General features: G+C 40.9%; 1 protein-coding gene and 1 non-coding gene across 17 annotated transcripts in view; one reads left to right on the top strand and one right to left on the bottom strand.

Annotated features, from left to right (window-relative positions):
* Window positions 1-6,818: 6,818 nt before the first annotated feature.
* The window catches only part of TCF12 (transcription factor 12), a 375,360-nt gene continuing 358,240 nt past the window's right edge, over window positions 6,819-23,938 (bottom strand). For 11 of the 16 annotated variants that reach the window (XM_077939464.1, XM_077939466.1, XM_015142316.3 and 8 more), the window contains 2 exons: window positions 15,859-16,012; window positions 9,558-11,926 (listed from right to left, as the gene is read on the bottom strand). In XM_077939464.1, the coding sequence (XP_077795590.1) occupies window positions 15,870-16,012 (143 nt within the window). In that variant the 3' untranslated portion in view covers window positions 9,558-11,926; window positions 15,859-15,869. Of the gene's footprint in view, window positions 7,299-9,557; window positions 11,927-15,858; window positions 16,013-23,938 lie in introns of those variants that run through there. The other 5 variants (XM_028850968.2, XM_077939465.1, XM_028850969.2 and 2 more) reach the window with 1 other exon arrangement.
* Window positions 19,788-19,891, top strand: LOC114680040 (small nucleolar RNA U13). Its single transcript, XR_003732115.1, has one exon. It is a non-coding gene; the product is annotated as a small nucleolar RNA U13 (small nucleolar RNA).

Raw genomic sequence — 23,938 nt, 5'->3', positions numbered from 1 at the left:
CTGCCTCAGCCTCCCAAGGTGCTGGGATTACAGGCGTGAGCCACCGTGCCTGGCCAGGACTGCCAATTTTTATTAACCTCTAGTGAACTCATTTTCACCAAATCATTGTTTCCTGGCCAAAAATGTCATTTCAGACTCAGGGGTGTGTCACTCCCTCCAGGCAGCCTTCCCTGCATCCTGGTCCCCAGTCACCCAGGCAGGTGTTCTTGTTCTATACCTGAGTCCACTGTCTTTCCCAGGTTACATTGTTTGTAGCTCCTTATAATAAGCCTTCCTCAGGGGCAGCATGTGCGGGACACAGTCGGGTCTATTAGACATGTGCTACTGAATAAGGAGGAGGTCAGTCCTTATCCGCTTCTGATTTGCTGCCCTGTGGATTTGCTTTCTTTAGGTGGGTTAGGAAGTGCCTCCTATGTGCAATGCATCTCTGAATTCCTCAGTTAATTCTCACAACCGTCACGTAAGCTGATGCGATCGTTGATTATCCCCATTTCACAGAAGAGAAATGGAAGCTCAGCATGGGTAAGTTGACTGGCCACACCTCACGGTTGCCACATTGAAGGTCCTTCCTACCTCCTGTTGCCCCACCCACCACCAGGGAAGAGCCATTTGGATCACCGGTCCTGGCTGGAACACTCTAGAAAATGCCCACAACAGAACAAGATGGCTGCTGCCTCTCAGCAGCAGGAAGTGCTTCCTTTCACTATTTCTGTTCAAGTCTCAGGGCCACTACCCCCTCCCCATCCAACCTTTCTTCCCCAGCCCAATGGAGCTGAATTCTCCCCTGCTTGCATCCTCAGCCTCTGGTGGCCAAGCAAGCCTAGAGCAGGTACTTCAAAGCTTCCTGCTTAATTGTGCCTTCCCTGCGCATCATTAGGCAGAGAGTAAAGCAAACAAATAAAATGCACATTTTCTTCTGAGACCTGTGCAGGATGGCACCGGCACCATCCTCGGTGTTGTTTGTGCTCATGGGCTGGCTGCCCAGCTTTGGACTGGGCAAGAAGCACTCTGGTGCTGGGACATGCTTACCTGTTTCTTCCTCCTCCACCCCTGGACAGAAGGTCGGTGGTTCCTGGAGAAGAATAGTTCCTTTGTGTTCTCTTTCCTTTCTTCCCGTGCCTAATTAGGAATTATGCTTGGGAATCAAGCTAATTAATCTCTGCCAGTGGAGGGTGAGATCAAGCTGCTTGCATTATCAGTGTTGATCAATAACTCACTGCTGAAAGAATCTGAAAAACAACCCCGCTCCTTTGAGCACAGGCTTTAATGAGGAAGAGGCGGGACGGCCCCAGGGGGAGGCCTGGACCGAGGAGGCAGAGGATCCTCTGGTGAAGCTACTAGCCATTGCCTCCTGCATGTGAGGGCCCCACCCCCTGCCCCCCGCAGGCAGGGCTTTCTAATGCCCAGGTCCAAGCCAGGGGTGGGAGCTTCATTATTGTGCTGCCTTGTTGTGTAACCCAACTTGTCTTGAACTGCTAAGGGGGGTCACTGGGAATACTCAGAAGATGGCAGAAAACATGGCCAATGGCTGGGTTGTCTTTCAGGACAAGGTGACCCCTCTGGCTTACTGACCAGAGGCCAGCCAGAGGCCTGCTCCCAACCCTGGGCTGCCACCTCAGTCCAGCGAGGACCAAATATCCAGGAGAAAAGATGCAATCTTGCAGGAAATGGAGCTGCAGAAGGCCTGGAGAATGAGAGAAAGCAAAAAATCCCATAGGGCTGCAAGGGACAGGGGAAGGAAGGACCTTACCGTGGGAGTAGGAGAAAGGTGGTCTGGTTAGAGCTTCTAGAAAATTTGTGCTGTGTCTTGGGGTCCTCATGGCCTAGGCAGGTATCTTAGTGTGTTTTCTGATGCTATGACAGAATACCTGAGACTGAGTAATTAAAAAAGAACAACAGAAATGTATTTCTTACAATTCTGGAGGCTGGAAGGTGCAAGATGGAGGGGCTGGCATCTGTTGAGGGCCTTTGTGCTGCGTCATCCAAGGTGGAAGGCGGCAGGGCAAAACAGCCCGGGAGGAGAGCCCTCATGACCTCTTATTAGGCGCCCCCTCAACACTTTTGCATGGGGGATTACGTTTCCAACATATTCGAACTGTGGCAGAAGGTTAGATCTTCAGAGATAGAGATGGCTCTTGCCTTTGGAGGGAAAGATGCAGTTGTTTTTCTTCCAAGGAGACTATCAAGAAGCCGGAGAACCAAAAACAGTGATAACTGAGAAAGAACTCTAGGACTGAAGGAACTTAGGATGGTTTTTAAGACTTTTGGAAGTCTCAACTTACGGGCTCACTTTGTTGCCCAGGATGGCTTCAAACTCCTGGGTTCAAGTGATCCTTCTGCTTAGGCCTCCCAAAATGTTGGGATTACAGGCAGGAGCCACTGTGCCCTGCTATCTTTGATAATAGCCATTTTAAATAGATTTAAAAGTTTTTGTTGTTGTTGGTTGTTTTATTTTTTTTTGAGACCGAGTCTCACCCTGGGGCTAGGCTGGAGTGCAGGCTTGCTCTATGGACCAGGCTCACTGCAACCTCTGCCTCCGGAGTTCAAGTGATTCTCATGTCTCAGCCTCCCAATTAGCTGGGATTACAGGTGCATGATACTATACCCAGCTAATTTTTATATTTTTTATTAGAGACAGGATTTCACCATGTTGGCCATGCTGGTCTTGAACTCCTGACCTCAAGTGATTCTTCTGCCTCAGCCTCCCAAAGTGCTGGGATTACAGGCATGAGCCACCGTGCTCGGCCTAAAAGTTTTTTGACAAAAAATATTGTATGTATTTATTGTGTACAACGTAGTGTTTTGAAATATGTATACATTGTGAATGGCTCAAATGAGCTAATTAACATATGCGTTATCTCGCATAATTACTTTTTGTGATGAGAACACACAAAAAATTATATTTTCAAAAATATAACACACTAACTATAGTCCCCATGTTGTATAACAGATCTCTTGAATTTATTTATCCTGTCTCACTGAAATTTTGTGCTCTTTGACCAACATTTCCCCAGCTCCCTCACTGCCCCACCTCTCGTCACCCCCAGCCCCACCATTCTACTCTTTGCGTCTATGCATTCAATTTTTCTTTTTTTCCCCAAGATGGAGTTTTGCTCTGTCTCCCAGGCTGTGATCGTGGCTCACTGCAACCTCTACCTCCTGGGTTCAAGCAATTCTCCTGCCTCAGCCTCCTGAGTAGCTGGGATTACAGGTGCGTGCCAGCATGCCCAGATAATTTTTGTATTTTTAGTAGAGATGGGGTTTCACCATGTTGGCCAGGCTGGTCTCAAACTCCTGACCTCATGATCTGCCTGCCTCAACCTCCTAAAGTGCTGAGATTACAGGCGTGAGCCACCGTGCCCGGCCTCAATTTTTTTTTTTTTTTTTTTTACATTCCAGATATAAATGAGATCATGTAGTATTTGATTTGCCTGGACTATTTCACTTAACATAATGTCGTCTGGGCTCATCCATGTTGTCATATATGACAGCATTTCCTTCTGTTTTAAGGCTGAACAGTATTTAATTGTGGAAATATACCATGCTTCCTTTATCCATTCATTCACTGATGGGCACTTAGGTTGATTCTGTATCTTGGCTATCGTGAATAATGCTGTAATGAACAAACATGGGAGTGCAGATATTTCTTTAACATACTTATTTTATTTCCTTTGGATATATACTCAGTAGTGGGGTTGCTGGAGCATATGGTAGTTCTATTTCTATTTTTCTGAGCACCTCCATACTGTTTTCTATAATGGCTGTAGTAATTTACATTCCCACCGACAGTGTACAAGGGTACCCCCTTCTCCACTTCCTTGCCAACACCTTATCTTTTGTGCATTTTTTTTGGAGACACGGTTTCACTCTGTCGCCCAGGCTGGAGTGCAGTGGTGCAATCACAGCTCACTGCAGCCTCGAACTCCTGGGCTCAAGTGATCTTCCCGCCTCAGCCTTCCAAGTTTCTGGGTCTACAGGTGCACGCCACCATACCTGGTTAATTTTTATTTTTTGTAGAGACGGGCTCACTTTGTTGCCCAGGATGGTTTCAAACTCCTGGGTTCAAGCGATCCTTCTGCTTAGGCCTCCCAAAGTGTTGGGATTACAGGCAGGAGCCACTGTGCCCTGCCATCTTTGATAATAGCCATTCTACTATGTGTGAGGTAATATCTCACTTAGGTTTTAACTTGCCTTTCCCTGATGGTTAATTATGTTGAGCACTTTTTCATATACATGTTGACCATCTGTATGCCTTTTTTTGAGAAAAGTCTATTCAGGTCCTTGGCCAGTTTTTAATTGGTTTCTTGGTTTTCTTGTTATTGACTTGTATATTTTGGATATTAACCCCTTATCCGAATGTGTGGCTTGCAAATATTTTTTTCCAGGTTGTCTCTTCACTGTTGATTATTGTTTCCTTTGCTGTGAAGCTTTCTAGTTTGATATAATATTATTTGTCTATTTTTGCTTTTGTTGTCTGTGCTTTTGGGGATCATATTAAAAAAACCATTGCCCAGACCAATGTCATGGAGCTTTTGTCTTGTTTTCTTTTTTTTAATCTTGTTTTCTTCTAGCAATTTTATAGTTGCAGGTCTTATGTCTAAGTCTTTAATCCACTGTGAATTTATTTTTGTGTATGGTATGAGATAAAGGTCTAATTTCATTCTTTTGCATGTAGACAGACGATTTTCCCAACACTATTTATTGAAGAGACTGTCCTTTCCTCATGTGTGTTCTTGATATCATTGTCAAAAATCAATTTTCTGTAAATACACAGACTGACTTCTGTGTTTTATTCTGTTCCATTGGTCTATGTGTCTTCTTTGTTGTCAGTACTGTACTGTTTTGATTACTGTAACTTCTTAGTATATTTTGAAGTCAGGTAGTGTGATGCCTCCAGTTTTGTTCTTTTTGCTCAAGGTTGCTTTGGCTATTTGGGGTCTTTTGTGGTTCTATTCAAATTTCAGGCTTTTTCTATTTCTGTGAAAAAAAGTCATTGAAATTTTGATACGGGTTGCATTAAGTTTGTAGATCACGTTGGGTAGTATGGACATTTGAACAACATTAACTCTTCCAATTCATGAACGTGGTCTATCTTTCCATTTATTGGCATCTTCTTCAATTTATGTTTTATAGTTTTTAGTGTATCAGTTTTCACCTCTTTGGTTTAATTTATTCCTAAGTATTTAATTTTTTTAAGCTTTTCTGAATGGGATTGTTTTCTTGATTTTTTTTTCAGGTAGTTCACTGTTAGTGTGTAGAAATGCTACTAATTTTTGTATGTTGATTTTTGTATTCTGCAACTTTACTGAATTCATTTGTTAGTTTTAAGTTTTTCGGTAGAATCATTAAGGTTTTCTGTATTACAAGATTATGTTGTCTGCAAATAGGGACAGTTAAACTTCTTCCAGTTTGGCTGTCTTTTCTTTCTTTTGCATAATTGCTCCAGCTAGGATTACTATGTTGAATAGAAGTGGCTAGAGTGGGCATCCTTGTCTTTTTCCTGATCTTAGAGGAAAAGCTTCTAACTTTTCACCAGTGAGTTAGGATGTTAGCTATGGGTTTATCATAGATGCTTCTTTATTGTGTTAAGGTACATTCCTTCTATACCAAATTTAATAAGATCAAATACATTAAAATGAGCTCAAGTTCCACATTAAATAGCAATTTAGTTTTGCTATAACAGTTTTGTATGACTTTTGTAATTGTTTTTGAAATTAATTTCATTTTGCATTTTTTTTTTTGGCACCGTAATATTTTTTCAGATTGCAAACATTTTCACAAGCTTTGAAAGACTTGGAAGTCTTGCACATGGCGCTCACCAAGCCCAAAGACAAAATGGCTCAGAGACCCTGGGGACCCAGCGTAGTGGAACACTGACCCTCAAGAGAGAGAAAGCAGACCCTGGCAGAAGGCAGCAGTGGCACCACATGACAGTTTGGGGAGGGGATTGAAGGTCTATGTCAAAGAGAACAGAAAGCCCCTCCAGGCTGTCTTCTGGTAGTAACTAAAGAAAGATAACAAACATAGGAAAGCTATTTCTACTCCCATATACATGCTCCAGCACAGGCACACGTAAGAAAGCCTAGGGCTGAGGGCACTCACAGGGAATTGTGAGCTTCCTAAGCCAGGTGGCCACAAAGACGCGTGGACAATCTACTGACCCAGCAAGCAGGGACTGTCACTTGTCCGGTGAAGAACACCATAATACAGCTGGCCTTTCTTATCTGCATGCAGGTCCCATATCCAGATTCAAGAAACCATAGATCAAAAATATTGGGGGGGGGAAAACTAATTATAAATTTACAAGGGGCCACGCACAGCCATCTATAATCCCAGCACTTTAGGAGGCCAAGGCGGGAGGACAGGTTGAGTCCATAATTTTAAGCTCAGCCTGGTCAACATGGGGAGATTCCATCTCTACAAAAAATAAAAAAATTATCTAGGCACGGGGGTGCACTTACGGTCCCAGCTACTCTAGAGGCTGAGGCAGGAGGATTGTTTGAGCCAAGGAGGTTGAGCCATGTATGTGCCACTGTACTCCAGCTTTGGCAATAATGTACGACCCTGTCTCAAACACCACCACCACCACCACCACCACCACCACCACTACAGGCTGGGCATGGTGGCTCACGCCTGTAATCCCAGAACTCTGGGAGGCCAAGGCAGGAGGATCACTTGAGCCCAGGAGTTTGAGGTTACATTGAGCTAGGATCATACCACTGCACTTCAGCCTGGGTGACAGAGCAAGACCCTGTTTTCACAACAAAACAGTGCAATACTGAAAATAATGCAGACAAAAAACCCATGCAGCATACTAATGATTTACATAGGATTTACATTGCATTAGGTACTATGAGTAATCCAGAGATGATTTAAAGTATGTGGGGGGATGTGTATAGATTGTATGCAAATATCGTGCCCTTTTATATAAAGGCCATGAGCATCCAGAGATTTTGTTATCCTTAGGGGATTGTGAAACCAGCCCCCAACAGACATGGAGAAATGAAGTTGCTAAACACAGCAACTTTAGGGGCTAGTATCCAGATTACACACCAGAGCCAAAGAAGATGGAGGAGGAATGGGATTCATTCTTCGGATAATACGTCTAGGTTTACTTGACTGTGAAATGCCAAAGGAGAAGGAACTGCAATTTTTAGAAGACTCATTGGCCCAATGAGATCAGCTATTGTCTCAGTGACTTCAGAAGACCCTTTGGTTTTATTTTGCTCTTTTGTAGGAAGATGATGAAGTGCTGTGGAAGCCATGAGGTGCACCTGAGGTCTCCTTTCAAAGATAACCTGTCGGGAAAGAGTGGTTAGCTGTCAGCTTCTGGCTGTTCAAACTGAGGCCTCAGTCTCCTCAGGTAAATCCCAGTCAATGACCGACCAAAACAGGGACACTGATACTACTTTGCCATTCCTGCCCAACACAAGCCTCCTTCGTCGGCAATCTTTGTGCCACAACACCCCTACTGGGCTGCTCAGGCCTTCTTCAGAACTGCAGGCAGCCTGAGGCTCTCCCTGCCTAATCCTCCTTCCTTACACGCCCTTCTTTTAATGTCAAACCTGCAGCATGGTCTGAAGGCCATCCCTGTCTACTTTTGATTCCTCACCCCTTTGTTTTTCACAGGTACATCTCCTAATAAATCCTTTGCCCTTCTAACTTCCTCTTGGCATCTGCTTCTTAAGAACCCAAACTGATACAGCTGTCCACCCACACAGTGTGACTGGGTAAAGCCTACTGGCTTACTCTTTTTTTTTCTGAGACAGAGTTTTGCTCTTGTTCTCCTGGCTGTCGTGCAATGGCGTGACCTCAGCTCACTGAAACCTCCACCTCCTAGGTTCAAGCGATTCTCCTGCCTCAGCCTCCCGAGAAGCTTGCATTACAGGCACCTGCCACCACAGCTGGCTAAGTTTTGTTCTTTTAGTAGAGACGGGGTTTTACCATGTTGGCCAGGCTGGTCATGAACTCCTGACCTCAAGTGATTGGCCTGCCTTGGCCTCCCAAATTGTTGGGATTACAGGCGTGAGCCACCATGCCCGCCAGACTCACTCTTGAAATGTGAAGGTCTAAAAAAAAAAAAACCTCTTAAAATGTAGCCACGGGAGGGCATTGAAAAGAAATGCAATTATTTCATTGGATGGCTGCAAAAGAATGTAGACTCCTACAAAGATGGGTTGACATCTTCTGGGGGTTTATTTCACCATTTACCTCTGACAGGATGGCTGAAGAGGAATCATCCTGGGAGTTGGTTATAATATTATTTATTTAAAAATATTTATCATTAAGTACTTATTATGTGACAAGAACCATAAGAGCTTTCCATACATTGTTTCATTCAATCCTTACACAATTCTAATGTTATCTCCATTTTTCAGATAAGAAAATGAAGTTAATCAGATGTTGAGCTTAGATCTGAATCGAGGACTATTTAATGCCAAATTCTTTAAAGTCTCACACACACACACACACACACACACACACACACACACACACACGTTTAAATTTTGAGTTTCCAAGGAGAAAGAAAACATGAACTGTAGGAGAGAAACATGAAATAAAACAAATATGGAAGAAAATGAAGACACTGAGTAGAATTGGCCTAGAAATCTAGAAAGAGAAAGTAAAGGCAGGGAGGTTTTGTAGGGAAAGTTGTAAGTGTCTTGATCTGTTACTAATTATGTGTTCTTAGAGACATACAATCTGAGTCTCAGTTTTCACAGATCTATTAATGAGGTCGTTTACTAGATGGTCTCTATATTTCATTTCAGCTCTTAAGATTATACATTTTCTTCTTAGAGATTTTTATCATTTTGTATAAAATCAACTTAACAACTTTAACAGTTTTCACTAAATCCCACAAGAAACAAAACGTTCTGTTAGGCACCCAATGTGAACAGTGGATTTCATAATTCACCAAGAGAAGCAATCTGCCAGCATACCAAGAGGATGTGACAATCACCATGGGTTTTGCATGCACAGGTCCTACAAAAAGTCATTCACTGTCAAAAAAAGTTTGTCCAGTTTGTTTGAGGTTCTTGCTTGGCATGAAGTCCTCATGGATAATCACTATGCTTTTTTTGTGGTTAAAAACTGGGATAAAAGCAAACTTTTATCTTTTAAACAATAAACAATACCATTACCTAATTATGACACACTTTTTCTGTGAGAAAGGGTATGGGAAATGTGAAAAGTGCTTTGAAGAATAACTTAAAAAGCCTCATTTGAGTCTTTTTCCATCTTCTTCATTTTTCTCTAGATCTACAAATGAGTAGATTTTCTATAACTAGTAATTGCTGTTTGGTCAATCTTGAGGAAAAGGGTAAAAGGCCACTATCAGTAGTGAGGGCAAGAGGAGAAAAGCACAAGCTGGAGAAGCTCTAGACCAGATTGCCAACTTAGCTCCACAACCCTGATTCTGTCCTGAAGGGTTTCCCAGATAATGCAGATAATGCAGTTAGGAAAAGCAGTGTGAGTGTTTCTGGGATGAATGAGATGGAGAAAAGAAAACAAAATACATTATTATTTGAGAAAGAGTAATGTAAAAAACTCACTAGTTTACTGTGTTAAAAAAAAGATGGCACATTTATTGCTACATAAATGTTATATACATATTGTGTTTTCTGTTACAGTGACAGAAAAAAATTTGAACTTCTTGCTGCTGGTTGAAAAGGTTTATCAATAATACCTTGAATTTGACACAGGATACAAATCTGCAATAAACCAACAATGGAAACTGGAGAACAAGATGAGAAGCAATTCATCTCCAACAATTAGCTCTTACAATACTCCATAGGTACTACACGGTATGCTAGAATCCTACTATGGTCTTAAAATGCTATTGTAAATTTCTGATATTAATGAACAGGTTATGGTAAATAACCCTACATTTTTACTACCTAATATAATAAAATAAAGTAAGAAACTTTTTACTGAAAACTTTTTGATTTCAAAAATCTAGAAAGAGTAATATTTAGAATTCAAGAAATTTTCTTACAAGATTATTGTATAAAAGACTAGCTACAGTGAAAAATAAGCCAAATGTTTTTTTCTTTCTATTTTATGAAGGAAAGCTTCTGGGCATACTGCAAAGTCTAATATAGCGAAAAAGACAACAAGCTCTGAAGAAAAAAAGGCCAGGCAGTGGCATATGTTCACTCACACATCATAAGCAACAACTTCTGTTTAGCTGATTAACACTGAAATGAAGAACAAGGCCACAGATAGAGTCTGATGTAACTGGAGAATATATGCAAATTAAAGTAACCAAAAAGTCCACTAAGTTCACAAATGACTGACTTGTTAGGAATCATCCTGATTAGAGTACCAGAAGTTCTGTCCTGTTTTTGTTCTTTCAAATTAACAGAAATCTTTAAGCTACATAGTGATTTGGGTCCTTTCCTCTGTGTGCTGATTGCCACTGTTGATGTTGGCTATAAGGAATTATTAAGCCAAGATACCTCGTTTAGCATGTTTTTCTCTCCCAGGGTTGTTGTGGTGGAAGACAGGTTTCATGGAAGTTCAAAGTGATTATGTCTTTGAAAACAACTCCTAAGGATAATGCAAATAGAGACAGAGAGTGCCTTAATGAACAGTATTAAGATGGACTGACAAATACTGGTTTAATGCTAATCTGGCTCATCATTTTGGGACAGGGGCAGATGGTTTGCAGTTGATTAAATCACCCACTGAATTCTTCCCCATTGACCAGCCATCCAAATGACAGAGAAATAAAGGCTAGGATAAGGAAACACGGGTGACCATTGCTCTTGTATTCCATTAGGTAATTAGCCTCAGAGTGGTGTGTTCATTTATCACACTACCTGCCTTGGTGACTACTGGGTTTTGTTATGTTCACCATAATCACAGCCTGAAAAAATCGTCTTTGTATTTTAAATGTATTTTGTGCTTACTTACAGCTAACACTTTACAAGTACTGTATGTAGTACTTACTGCTTGGAAAACAAAGCAATTTCTAAAAAGTAGATTCTTCCCTTGTAATTTACAATTTTGCTGTTACAAGCTTTCCTATGAGATCTAGAAGCTTGAAAAGTCTTGGTTATTATTAGAAATAAAGCAATGTTTATTTGGGGGAAAACCTAGAGAACAAAATTTCCCCTTTTAAAATCCTAGCTAGGCTATGGTCACAGATGGTCTCTGCTTACCACTGTAAGGTAAATGTGCAAAGCACACAGGGCTGCATGGAGGAGGCTGGACTGTGACCATAAACTATTCAGATTTAGAAATCAAATATAACACCCACAAAGAGAAAATAAAAATAAATCAAAAAATGAGAGCAAGAGAAATGCTATTCCAAGTGATATTTTCCTATTTCATGGAAAACACTATTCATATGGCAAAAGGATAGGAGAGGGCAACAAAAGACTTTTCCCTTCCTTTTTAAGACACTAATAGGTATGCCGGGAATGCTAAGGGCCAATGGTTGTCATTGCTTTGTTCTCTGCACGTGAACTGCTTTAATATATGCTGGCATCAGCTGAGTGTAGATCAGCTTTCCACATTAACTTTTTCCCTTTATATGTAGACCTTACAGTTTCATAACAATAAATAAAATTTGTAGTTACAATGCATTTGTCAATTCAGTTTAGGCACAAGGCAACTTCCACGGTGAGTGGAGAGATCGAGACAGTCTCTGATTGTGCAGAAGCGACACACTGCTTGCAACAAAATGATTTGTTGCAAACATCTCATGGGCTGATGTTCTATCTGATGAGCTTCCTATCTTCACTTCTGATGGAAGTGTTGACCAGTTGCTTTGATCGTAGGATTACATTTGAGTTTCTTGCTTCAAGTGTTTTGTTTTTTCTTCTCCCTCCTGTCAGGTCTGTGTCTTCAGATAATCTGAGTTGTCCAAGTCCTTATGAGGAGAGGTCACCTTCTATCTAGCCTACTGATAACTCTGGAACTGTGGCAGGGACAGCCAAGGGAGAGGACAATACCAGTTAGTACATAATTATTAAAAATAAAACACCTTCCCCCTCCCACCAACAAAACAAGCTGGTATTCCTCATCTATATCCATGTCTGCACTAAATTTGTAGTCTGCTAAGTGACTTAATGAACTTCTTCCTTTTAAGGTATAATGAAATGGTTTTACTTGATGTGTATGGTAAGGTTTTTTGTTTGTTTGTTTTCAGACAGTGTCTTGCTCTATCACCCAGGCTGGAGTACAGTGCCATGATCATGGTTCAATACAGCCTTAAACTCCTGGGCTCAAGTGATCCTCCCACCTCAGTCTCTGAGTAGCTGGGACTACAGGTGTGCACCACCACACCCGGCTATATGGTAAGATTTTTAAAGGAGATCATGTGATTACAGAATCACAAACTACAGGAGTATAAAACAGCTGCAGCAATGATGCAAACTTTCATTTTAACAACACTCAAGTTGGCAATAACTGAGCTCTGAGGTGCTACTCATTCATTCCTCAGTAGTGAGACAACAGTAAAGCCCTCAATTTGCTGCTGCCTCCACTCAACCACACTGTGTTAACAGTTTACATTTATTTCATCTGAACTGAGAACACTTGAGGTCAGAGGCCATTTTGCATTCATTTTCATATTGGTCCCAGTTCCTGGCACACAGTAGGTCCTCAATAAATGTTTACTCAATATTTATTAACAACATTTTACTCTATTAGTACAAATTCTATACATACTTATGTTCCCAATATAATATATATAGTGGTAACTCTGTAAATATATTATATATATAAATATATATATATAATTATACAGATGTATATAATATACATCTGCCCTGTCTCTTGTTGCTTTTAACCTGCTATCCAATTCATGAAACCAGGTAACTATCTTTATGAAATTAGCAACCTTAACTCTTCCTTTCTTTTACCCTAAATGAAATCTTCTGTGTGGTCTGGTTTGACCCCATATATGTAGTGGTGGTAGGAACTAAATCCCTCAGGAAATGGTGAGTTACTAATATTCGTAGTTTTTCTATCAAATTCCAGACTTTCAGTTCAAAATGAGATAGCCACAAAACCGACCAAATGAAACATATATATATGTAAATATATATATGTAAATATATAATATATATCTATTTAGTTAAAAATTAACTAAATAAAATAGTTTTAGATATGGTAGAATCATAACTTTTACTTCCTTATTAAACAATAACCACAGTATTGTTTAGGTACACAGTGATGCTCTTAGGGATGGAAAACTAAGATATTCAAAGCTACTTGGCCTACATTACATGATAGCTAATTTTTGTATGTTTATACCCAGTCATTCTGTGGTCACGTCTTAGCCATTCTGATTCTAGTAGCATTTTTCCTGCTGCCCTGTCTCTTGCTGCTTTTAATCTGCTATCCAATTCATGAAACCAGATAACTATCTTTATGAAATTAGCAACTTTAGCACATATTCTAAGATGACAAACACTAGCCTATACAACCTACGGAACAAAGTGCATTCACTACATGTCTCATATCTTGATGCCTTTTTAAACTTAAAAGAATTCTTGATCCTTTTTTGATAGGTGGGAATGCCCAAAGTTTAATTTTAACCTAAGTGAGAAAATTTCCACATTATAAAGAGATAAGGGTAGAGCTATGAAAGCAGTATGAAATACAGAAGTAGTAAAAGCACAGGAAGTAAACAGAAGGAAATGAGACATGAGAATGAGAAGACAAAGTTGAAGGAGTAAGAGAGAGACTGGGAAGAAAACAAGAGGAAATGGGTAGAACTAACTAGAGCGAGACAAGAAAACTAAGACATAGGCTCCAAGAGAAGTGTTAGGGCAGAATGACTAGTGCTCTTTTTCACAGCTTGGTGGTTATCTGGGACCTGGGCTTAAGAAGTTACCTCTCCCATCACTCTTCTTTGAAATAATCTATCAATTTAGAAAGTCTCTTTTGCACTGATAAATAGTGGCATGGTTTTATTTTAAAACTTCAAAGTTAATTTTTTAGCTGGGCTCAGCGGCTCACACCTGTAATCCCAGCACTTTGGGAAGCCGAGGCGGGCGGATCGCTTGAGGTCAGGAGTTTGAGACCAGGCTGGGCAACCTGGTGAAACCCCGTCTCTACTAAAAATACAAAAAAATTAGCTGGGTGTGGTGGTGTATGTCTGTAATCCCAGCTACTCAGGAGGCTGAGGTGGAAGAATTGCTCAAACCCAGGAGGCGAGAGTTGCAGTGAGCCGAGATGATCGCGCCACTGCACTCCAGCTCAGGTGACAGAGTGAAACTCCATCTCAAAACAAACGAACAACAAAACCAACAACAACAAAAAATCTCGAACAAACAAAAAAACTTCAAGGTTTATTTTTGAAACAAAAATACGTATTGTTTCATAGTAGTCTATATTTTCTGTAGAGTATGAAACAATGATTTAGGTTTTAGAGGATCTGTAAACTAGCTCTTGCCTAAAGTCTCTGACATGTACAATCTCTTAGACTGCTGGATACTTTCTGTGGGGGAGGTAGTTTGAGGTTTTCTCCAGTGTGCTAATGTTACAGTTATAATTGACTTATGAAATAACTGCCTTAACTCTTTCCTTCTTTTACCCTAAATGAAATCTTCTGTGTGTTCTGGTTTGACCCTATATGTGGTCTCATTTGACCCTCTATATATAGTGGTTGTAGGAACTAAATCCCTTAGGAAAAGGTGAGTTAGTAATATTTGTAGTTTATCTATCAAATATTCTATCAAATCCCAGACTTTCAGTTCAAAATGAGATAGCCACAAAACTGACCAAATGAAACTGCACTTGGTATTTTTTCTGTTCCACACCCCACACTCATCTGCCTTTACTTACTACTTTTAATCTGTTGATAAAATTGGGAAAACAACTACATACTGCTGAAGGCAGGTTATAAAAGTGAAGTTACCAGCCGGGTGAGGTGGCTCACGCCTGTAATCCTAGCTCTTTGGGAGGCTGAGGCAGGTGGATCACCTGAGGTCAGGAGTTCGAGACCAGCCTGGCCAACATGGTGAAACCTCATCTCTACTAAAAATACAAAAATTAGCCAGGCATGGTGGTGCACACCTGTAATCCCAGCTAGTCTACTCGGGACGCTGAGGCAGGAGAATCGCTGGAATCTGGGAGGCAGAGGCTGCAGTGAGCCGAGATTGTGCCACTGCACTCCAGCCTGGGCGACTCCGTCTTGAGGAAAAAAAAGCGAGACTCCATCTTGAGGAAAAAAAAAAAAAAATCACAAGGAACTGAATTGTGTTTAGTCCATGAAGAGAAAGATATAAAGAATATTCCTTGAACAAGTAAAATTCCACCAGAGAGAAGGGCATTCTAGCTCTACCATATATAATAACTTCACATACATTAATAGATTCTAGAAGGTGTTAACTGATGTGCTTACAAGTGGGGAGGAAGCATCATATCATAAACTTGCATTATTGATCCAAATAGAAGTAATAACTTTTTCATATATAAAGGCTTCATGACAAAGAGCTAGATAATTAGCAGAAAACTGGTTGATGATATAGTCAAGCATTTCTGAATAAAGAAATGAAGAACATGAGTGGTAGCAAGAGCGTTTTCTGATGGTTGAGTCACTTTATTATTTCTTCTTGGATCAGGAAGACACTCATGTAAATGGGTAAACATGACGATTCAGAACAGAAGAACCAAAGTCACAAGGTACTGTCACACTTTGAAGAAAATGGTAACTTTGTATAAAATGACACTGGCTCTCTAAGTCTGATAATGTAACAGAAAGACAAACTGTTGTATTTCAAATTACCTGTAACCTTTACAATGGCCACTGCTCACTAGAGAATTCTGTTCAAAGATTCTAACCCAGTTTAAGATGAGTCTTAAGGTTATTTCCTTGTTTCTTTTCAAGCCGGTACTTACCTGGCTGATGTTTACATATGACCCATAGGGTTGGTAGTTTCACTAAGCCCAGGATGGGTTCCTGGCAGTGTGGTTGGCGGCTCTGCCGATACGGCAGAAACTTTTTCTTCTTCCCTTCTCTTAAGGCAGGCTGCTTTGGGGTTAAGGTTCCTCTCTAAAACAGGAGGAAAGAATTTTTATCACTATGGTTTTAAGTTATAAATTAGGTCTCAAGCTGACCAAATTGCGTTATTTTCTTTCTGTGGGGATTACCAATCTCTGTGTAACTTCGTTCCCATACTAAGTACCATCACATAGAAGAAACAATGTGCTCACACAAAACCTCAGCGTTGAACTGAGCCTCCAGATTTATACTTCTAAGTGACCATTTTGTGTTTTCTTCATTTTTTTTGCTCATGATTTAGTCTTCTAGGGTTTGATTTGATTTAAATCAAAATGCTACTCTTCACTCAAACATTGTGGCAAATGCTCTTGTTATTAGGCTACCAAGTCTCTTCAATGTCCTGCTAAGGCACGGTACACTGAATTGACATGAATGCTGACATCTTGTACTTAGAGAGAGACATCTGTGCTTTATCTAAAAGTGACCAGTTCAGAAAAGGATAAACTAAGACATATCCTCAGCCATTCCTCTAAAGCAGTGATCCCCAACCTTTCTGGTATCAGGAACTGGTTTCGTGAAAGACAATTTTTCCATGAACTGGGTACGGGGGGAAGGGAGCAGGATGGTTTCACGATGACTTAAGCACATTACATTTATTATGCACTGTATTTCTATTATTATTACATTGTAATATAAAATGAAATAATTATACAAGTCACCATAATATAGAGTCAGTGGCAGCCCTGAGCCTGTTTTCCTGAAACGAGATGGCCCCACCTGGGGGTAATGGGACAGAAGGACAGGTCATCAGGCATTAGACTCTCATAAGGAGCAGGCAACCTAGATCCCAGATACCTTGCATATGCAGTTCACAATAGGGTTCACACTATGAGAATCTAATGCTGCTGCTGATCTGACAGGAGGTGGAGATGCAAATGATGGGGAGTGTCTGCAAATACAGATGAAGCTTCGCTGGATTGCTCTCTGCTCACCTCCTGCTGTGCAGCCAGTCCGGTTCCTAACAGGCCACTGGTACCGGTCCAGAGCCCAGGGGTTGGGGACCCCTCTTCTATAGGAAATGTGCCAGTTCAAGGGAGAGGGATAGATAGCTGGTGCACATGTTACTTTTCTACTTTGATATATATGTGAAACGAGATGACTGAGTTGGTCTTTCTATTGCTGGAGGTGTTATTAGAAGGGTGGTAAAAACCTCTGCTGCTTCTTATTTTTATGATAACAAAGAAGACCGCATGGGATCTGTGACATGGGCATTTTCAAAAGAGGTTAAAGAATAAGCTGAGAAGTACAAGGATCACTTGAGCCCAACAGTTGTCAAAGGTGCAGTGATTGCACCACTGCACTCCAGCCTGGATAACAGAGGGAGACACTGTCTCAAAAAAAAACAAAAACAAAAACAAAAACAACAACAACAAAAAGAAATAGGGTGCTATTGTGAGAAATAAAGGGAAAGAAAATCCATCAAATCAAAGACCCACTGGATCAAAATCTACTTACACACTACTATTCCTGTTGGATTTTTTAAAAAATGAGTTTTAAGCCCAAGATATCCATAGCTTCTGATATAGTTTTTTATTTGGTTATTTGATTATAACATACAGGTTAAAAGTTGTTCCACATATTTTTATAAATGGATTAAAATGCCCTAATGAATATAATATAAAGGGATCATTTGTAATTAGTATGGAATGAAAATAGTATTTTTTAGAAGTTGTAATATTTTATGTCAGGTTTTCTTGAAATGAGGGCATAGCCGATGTATCATTATTACAGCTCTCCTTTTTCCATGTCTCCACCCCACCCCTGACCATTTTTTCAGAGATGGGGTCTCACTACGTTGCCCAGGCTTGCCTTCAACTCCTGGGCTGAAAGGATCCTCCCACCTCAGCCTGTCAAAAAGCTGGGACTACCAGCAAGTGCCACCGTGCTGGCTTTCCCTTTAAAGTAAGGTAAAAGTGGATTTGAATGTATATATTTCAATCAACATTTATAGCTTGCATTGAAGTTTTAAAAAAGTAAACAAAACTTCATTACGGTAAACTTAGCTGACTCCTGACTACCAGTGATGCGTATTAATAAAATTTCATTTTAGAGTTCTAATTTTCTAAGCCCTTGTATTTACGGAAAGGCACAAAGCCTAAACAACTATGAGAAGAATGAATGAATGAAGGAAGATATACTCTTAGTTACTGTAGCAGGATAACTAGTAGGAGAAAATACCATGTTCATCATTATGTAAAAAATATTAAGAGCTACTTTCTTAATAAGTAGTTGTACACCTCTAACAAATAAAGAGTTTGTCCTTCATCAGTTTGTTTTTTATAAGAGACTGTGGGCCGGATGCGGTGGCTCATGCCTGTAATCCCACCACTTTGGGAGGCCAAAACAGGTGGATCACCTGAGGTCAGGAGTTTGAGACCAGCCTGCATGGTCTCTACTAAAAACACAAAAAATTAGCCGGGCATGGTGGCAAGTGCCTATAATCTCAGCTACTCGGGAGGCTGAGGCAGGAGAATCACTTGAACTAGGGAGACGGAGGCTGCAGTGAGCTGAGATCGCGCCATTGCACTCCAGCCTGGGTGACAAGAAGAGCGAAACTCTGTCTCCAAAAAAAAATAAAAGAGAGACTGTGGAGGTTAAGTCTCATATAACGACCCGAGAGACTGAGAAGAGGGCATAAATTAGTATGTAAAACTTAAGAGGAGAACGTGAGATGTGAAAATTTTCCAACTGAAAAAAGGCTCACATTTCTCTTTATAATGGAAAATTGCTCTTAGCTAACAGTGACTCTATCACACCAGGATCTGAGAGACATGATGAGAAATGCTGGGAAGGACCAGCACCAAAAACTCAGTAAATTAGGCAAGATTTTCCAGATTCCTAGAGTCAGACAAAGAACACTTCTGGCAGGAGGAACAATACTATGGCAGACTCTAGGAAATGTGAAGTAAATACACAACTTTGCTTCAGAAAAAGCTAAGGCTACTCTTTCATACCTCTTGGTGTGAGACAGAAGACCACAGCAAACGTGTGTTAAGTAGCCAGAAATGTCTGGTACTTCTCATTACCTGCAGGGCATGAGAAATATGTCTTCCAAAATTTCAATTAGGGGAATTCAATCTGTTGACTTCTTATGTAGCTGAGGACTTCACTCTCTTATAACATCAACTTTGCAACATGTTTATAGCAAAACTTTTGGCTAACTCACTAGTCACTTCTGACATTATTATGACTAGGAAAATATTTATGTTATTACGACTATATGGAGATAGCTGCCGAAGTAAGAATTTTACAGTAGCCTGGGCAAGATAGTGAGACCCTGTCTCTACAAAAATTTAAAAATTAGCCAGGCATGCTGGTACCCGCCTGTAGTCCCAGCTACGTAGGGGGTTGAAGTAGGAGCATCACTTGAGCCTGGGAGGTTGAGACTGCAGTGAGTCATGATTGTGCCACTGCACTCCCACCTGGGCAAGAGAGCAAAACCCTGAGGAAGAAAGAAAAGGAAAGGAAAGAAAAGAAAATACAAGACAAGAAAAGAAAAAAAGGAAAGGAAAGGAGAAAAAAAAAACAAAAGGAAGGAAAGAAGACACAAGGAAAGAATGAAAAAGAAAGAAATAAAGGCAGAAAGAAAGCATAAGACAAAAAGAAAGGAGAGAAAGAAAAAGAAAAAAGGAGGAAAGAAAGAAGAAAAAGAAAGAAAAGAAAAAGAAAGAAAGAGAGAGAGAGATGGAGGGAGGGAGGGGGAGGGAGAGAGGGAGAGAGAGGGAGGGAGGGAGAGAGAGGGAAGGAGGGAGGGAGGAAAGATTTGATCCTTTTGTAGTTCATGAGCATGATGACTGGGTGTTTACGAGTGTGTGTGAGATGTGCCACCCTCCAAATTTGTTATGACCTCAGCACATTGCCCATCTGACCTTAACTTGGAAAAAAAAAAGAGAAAGAAAAACTTTTTTTTTACAGTAATTGCTCCCTTGTTCATATAACTGTTTATTTTTCCTATAGTTACTTGTTTTTTCATGTTAGTAATGCAAATTCCATCTCCCCAACCCCACCACTGAATGCTCCAAGAGATCTAACAAATGTCTATCAATATATTTTCCTAATCTTGAACACATCGTATTATCAATTAATTCCATTTTCTTTCCTTGGAAACCTTTCTTCTGCTGCTAATAATATTCAATTTTCAATGGATTAGTTGCTCTCTAGGCCCAGTAGCTCTTGTCATGGGATTTCTTTTTGCTGTTTTTCTGTGTTAAATCCTTTGTTTCCTGGATTCTATAGCATTTGTCTTTGTTGATTATGCACTTATTTGGCTAAAGCATATGTTCCAGATGCTTTCTGAAGAAATATACATGAGCCAGGTGTGGTGGCTAATGCCTGCAGTTCCAGTTACCTGGAAGGCTGAGGTGGGAGGACCGTTTGTGCCAGGAGTTTGAGACCACCCTGGGCAACACAGTGACACCCTGTCTCTATTTTTTAAAAGAATGTACAAGGAAGGTAAATTTTTAAAGGATTTGCATATCTGAAATATCTTTTTTTTTTTTCCTTCTTTGGGATAGGTTCTCACTCTGCTGCCCAGACTGGAGTGTGGTCCTACAATCATAGCTCACTGCAGCCTCAATCTTCTAGGGCTCAAGCGATCCTCCCACCTCAGCCTCCCAAGCAGCTGGTACTACAGATGTGAGCCACCATGCCCAGCTAATTTTTAAAAATTTTTAAGAGATGGGGCCTAATTATGTTGCTCAGGCTGGTCTCAAGCCATCTCCTAGGCTCAAGCGATCCTCCTGCCTTGGCCTCCCATGTGCTGGGATTATAGACATAAGCCACGGTGCCTAGCCAACTCAATTTTTTTTTTTTTTTTTGAGACGAAGTCTCACTCTGTCGCCAGGCTGGAGTGCAGTGGTGCAATCTTGGTTCATTGCAACCTCTGCCTCCTGGGTTCAAGCGATTCTCCTGCCTCAGCCTCCCTAGTAGCTGGGACTTCTTGTGTGCACCAGCACACCCAGCTAATTTTTGTATTTTTAGTAGAGACGGGGTTTCACCATGTTGCCAAGGATGGTCTCGATCTCTTGACCTCGTGATCTGCCCGCCTCAGCCTCCCAAAGTGCTGGGATTACAGGTGTGGGCCACTGCGCCCGGCTGCCAACTTAATTTTTATTTAGAGACAGGGTGGACTTGGCACTGTCACCCAGGCTGGAGTGTAGCAGCATGATCATAGCTCGCTTCAGCCTCAAATTCCTGGGCTCAAGTGGTTCTCTTGACTCAACATCCCAAGTAGCTGGGACTATATAGGCACACACCCAGCTTATGTGGAATAGTTTCACTCTACTTTCACCTTTGATTGTCTGGCAACGTATAGAATTCTAGGCTGAAACTGGCCAGGTGTGGTGGCTCACGTATGTGATCTCAGCACTTTGAGAGGCTGAGGTAGGTGGATCACCTGAGGTCAGGAGTTTCAGACCAGTCTGGTCAACATGTAAAACCCTGTCTCTACTAAAAATATAAAAATTAACTGGGCATGGTGGTGTGTGCCTGTAATCCCAGCTATGGAGGAGGCTGAGGCAGGAGAATCACTTGAACTCAGAGGGCAGAGGATGCAGTGAGCCAAGGTCACACCACTGCACTCTAGCCTGGGTGACAGGGCGAGACTCTGTCTCAAAAAAAAAAAAAAAAAAAAAAAAGAATTCTAGGTTGAAATTATTTTCCTCAGAAATTTGAAGGTACTGCTCCACTATCTCCTGGAATCCAGTACTACTGTCCAGAACGCTGATGATATTTTGATTCTTGTTTCTTTATCTGTAAGCTATTTATATTTTATCTCCAGAAGCTTTAGAATATTGTTTTTACCCTAACGCCCTGAAATTTCATGATTATGTATTTTAACTTCAGGGCATTTAAGAAATCAATGTGTTTAGCACAAGATTAGATCTTACCACTCTTGAGACATGTATTCTTTGGTACTTAGAAACAAATAAGTAAGTACCACTATTCCATTGACTTTCTATCCTACATGCAGCTTTTGCTATTTCATCTGCTATGGTCTCCTCTCTCATTTGTCACTGTGGGTTAAAATAAATGTCATTTTTGTTTATGTTAGTGGGGATGTAGGAAAGACTGTAGTATCATCACTGCATATGCTAAGTCTACCACATTTAACCATCTCATTGCACCAGAATCCCCTGGGGGCAAGGTTTGGAACTGTTTGAGAAAAGAAAAGCTTCAGGTGCTTCTGGGACCAGCCAGATTTCAAAACCACTGTCCTAGACCATTTATCTTCAAACTCACTTGGAGAACAGGAAACTGAAAATCTAATAGTTCTCTTATCACTAAATTATCAAAAGAACAGTGAGCTGACTGAGCTGACCTGTGAAAGAGCTTGAGAGGAGGAAATGTTTAACCACTGAGTCCTGAGTAATGCCGACAGTACAAACTTGAAGGTCATTTGTTTAATAAAAATGGCAAAGGTACAAATAACGTAGTCAGGAAAATGGAAAAGCTAAAATTGGCAGTGGGGACTTAGGGTTTGACAGGTGGGGCAACAAGGCACAAAAAATGCTCTGGCACAATCTGAGGCTTAGAAGAGAAGCCACTCTTCTCACTCTTCTCTGGGATGAACTGCTAGACCTGGGTCAGCTTGCCTCCTGGTAAAACTACTTATCCAGGGATTGTGACAGGTTGGGTCACAATCAGATACAGTCTTGAAGCATCATCCCAAACCAGAAGGGAAGCCCGAGTGCAGAGGATGCCCAAATAGGTCATGTAAACAAAAGCTGATTTTACAGAAAGTGCTGGATCAGGGACTGCGAAGGAGGGTCCCTGTAGGGATGAAGAGGCTCTCAAAAGTGATCAAGTCACCAAAATAACTCAAAACTATAGGTAAATCAAGGAAAAGACAGTGGCTATACAAAACTCTGAAGGTGTTGCCAAAGACAAGGCACAGGTACTGTGGCCTGTATGAAGGGTTCTAAACCCTATATGACAGCCACCATAGTGTCCTTCAAGGAGCCTGAGCCCAGGCATGGTGGCTCAAGCCTATAGATGCTTGAGGCCAGGATTTCAAGACCAGCCTGGACAATAATGAGATCATCTATACATACATACATACATACATACCTACATACATACATACATACACACATACATGTCTTACAAAGATCCCTGGGCTTTTATGTAAAGTCCTAAGACAAGGCTTCAAGCCCAGCCTGAAGGCAGGGGAGTAGGCTTTTCTGAATATCAAAGCAATCCCTAACGAAGTTACAGTTCAGTGTATTTGAAATCTGTTCAAACTCTCATCAAAGACTCCTTAGACAGAGCTTTGCAGAACTGTATGAAATAGTCAGTACCCATAACAGACCAGAAAGTCAGTAGTAAGAAAGCCTAGATGATAGATTTTCTCTCAGACTCAGCTTTTCTGTTCTAGGTGCCCACATGGAACCACCGCAAATTCCAATGTTACAAATGAATAAGGTCCATCTAGGCATGGTAGAATTTATGTTTTATTTATTTATGTTTGCGTTTTTCAAACACAGAAGTATTTCTCGTTTTAATGGCTTAGATCTGAAGTAGGTATCTCTGTGTTTAAAAAAAAAAAGTTTTTTAAAACACAAATGACTGCATTCTGATTCTAATGCACTACAGGAGGAAAAGATGCTGTGTACTAAAATAAATTCTGGTACTCCTGTTGACCAGACAGTAAGATTTTCACAGCTGAGATGGAGGCAGTGGCTTTAACAATAAATGGCTGGGTGAGGTCAGGGTAGAAGATATCCTGGGCTGAAGAGGAGGAGGAGGAGTGTACTTGAACTACTGAACATAGGTGCCTTGCTGCCTTCAGAGCGAGACAAAGGGTGTCAGACACAATTCAAGAAAAAAAAAAAAAAACATTGGTAAAGTGACAGGAGGTATCAGTAGTTCAAGGAACCACTGCTTCTGCCACAGGTGAGTGGGTAACAATCTGCCTCC

Source organism: Macaca mulatta, chromosome 7 (genome assembly GCF_049350105.2).
Source record: "Macaca mulatta isolate MMU2019108-1 chromosome 7, T2T-MMU8v2.0, whole genome shotgun sequence".
Classification (NCBI taxonomy): Eukaryota; Metazoa; Chordata; class Mammalia; order Primates; family Cercopithecidae; genus Macaca; species Macaca mulatta.
Note: the sequence above shows the minus strand (reverse complement) of the source record. Positions and strands in the feature narration are given on the sequence as shown.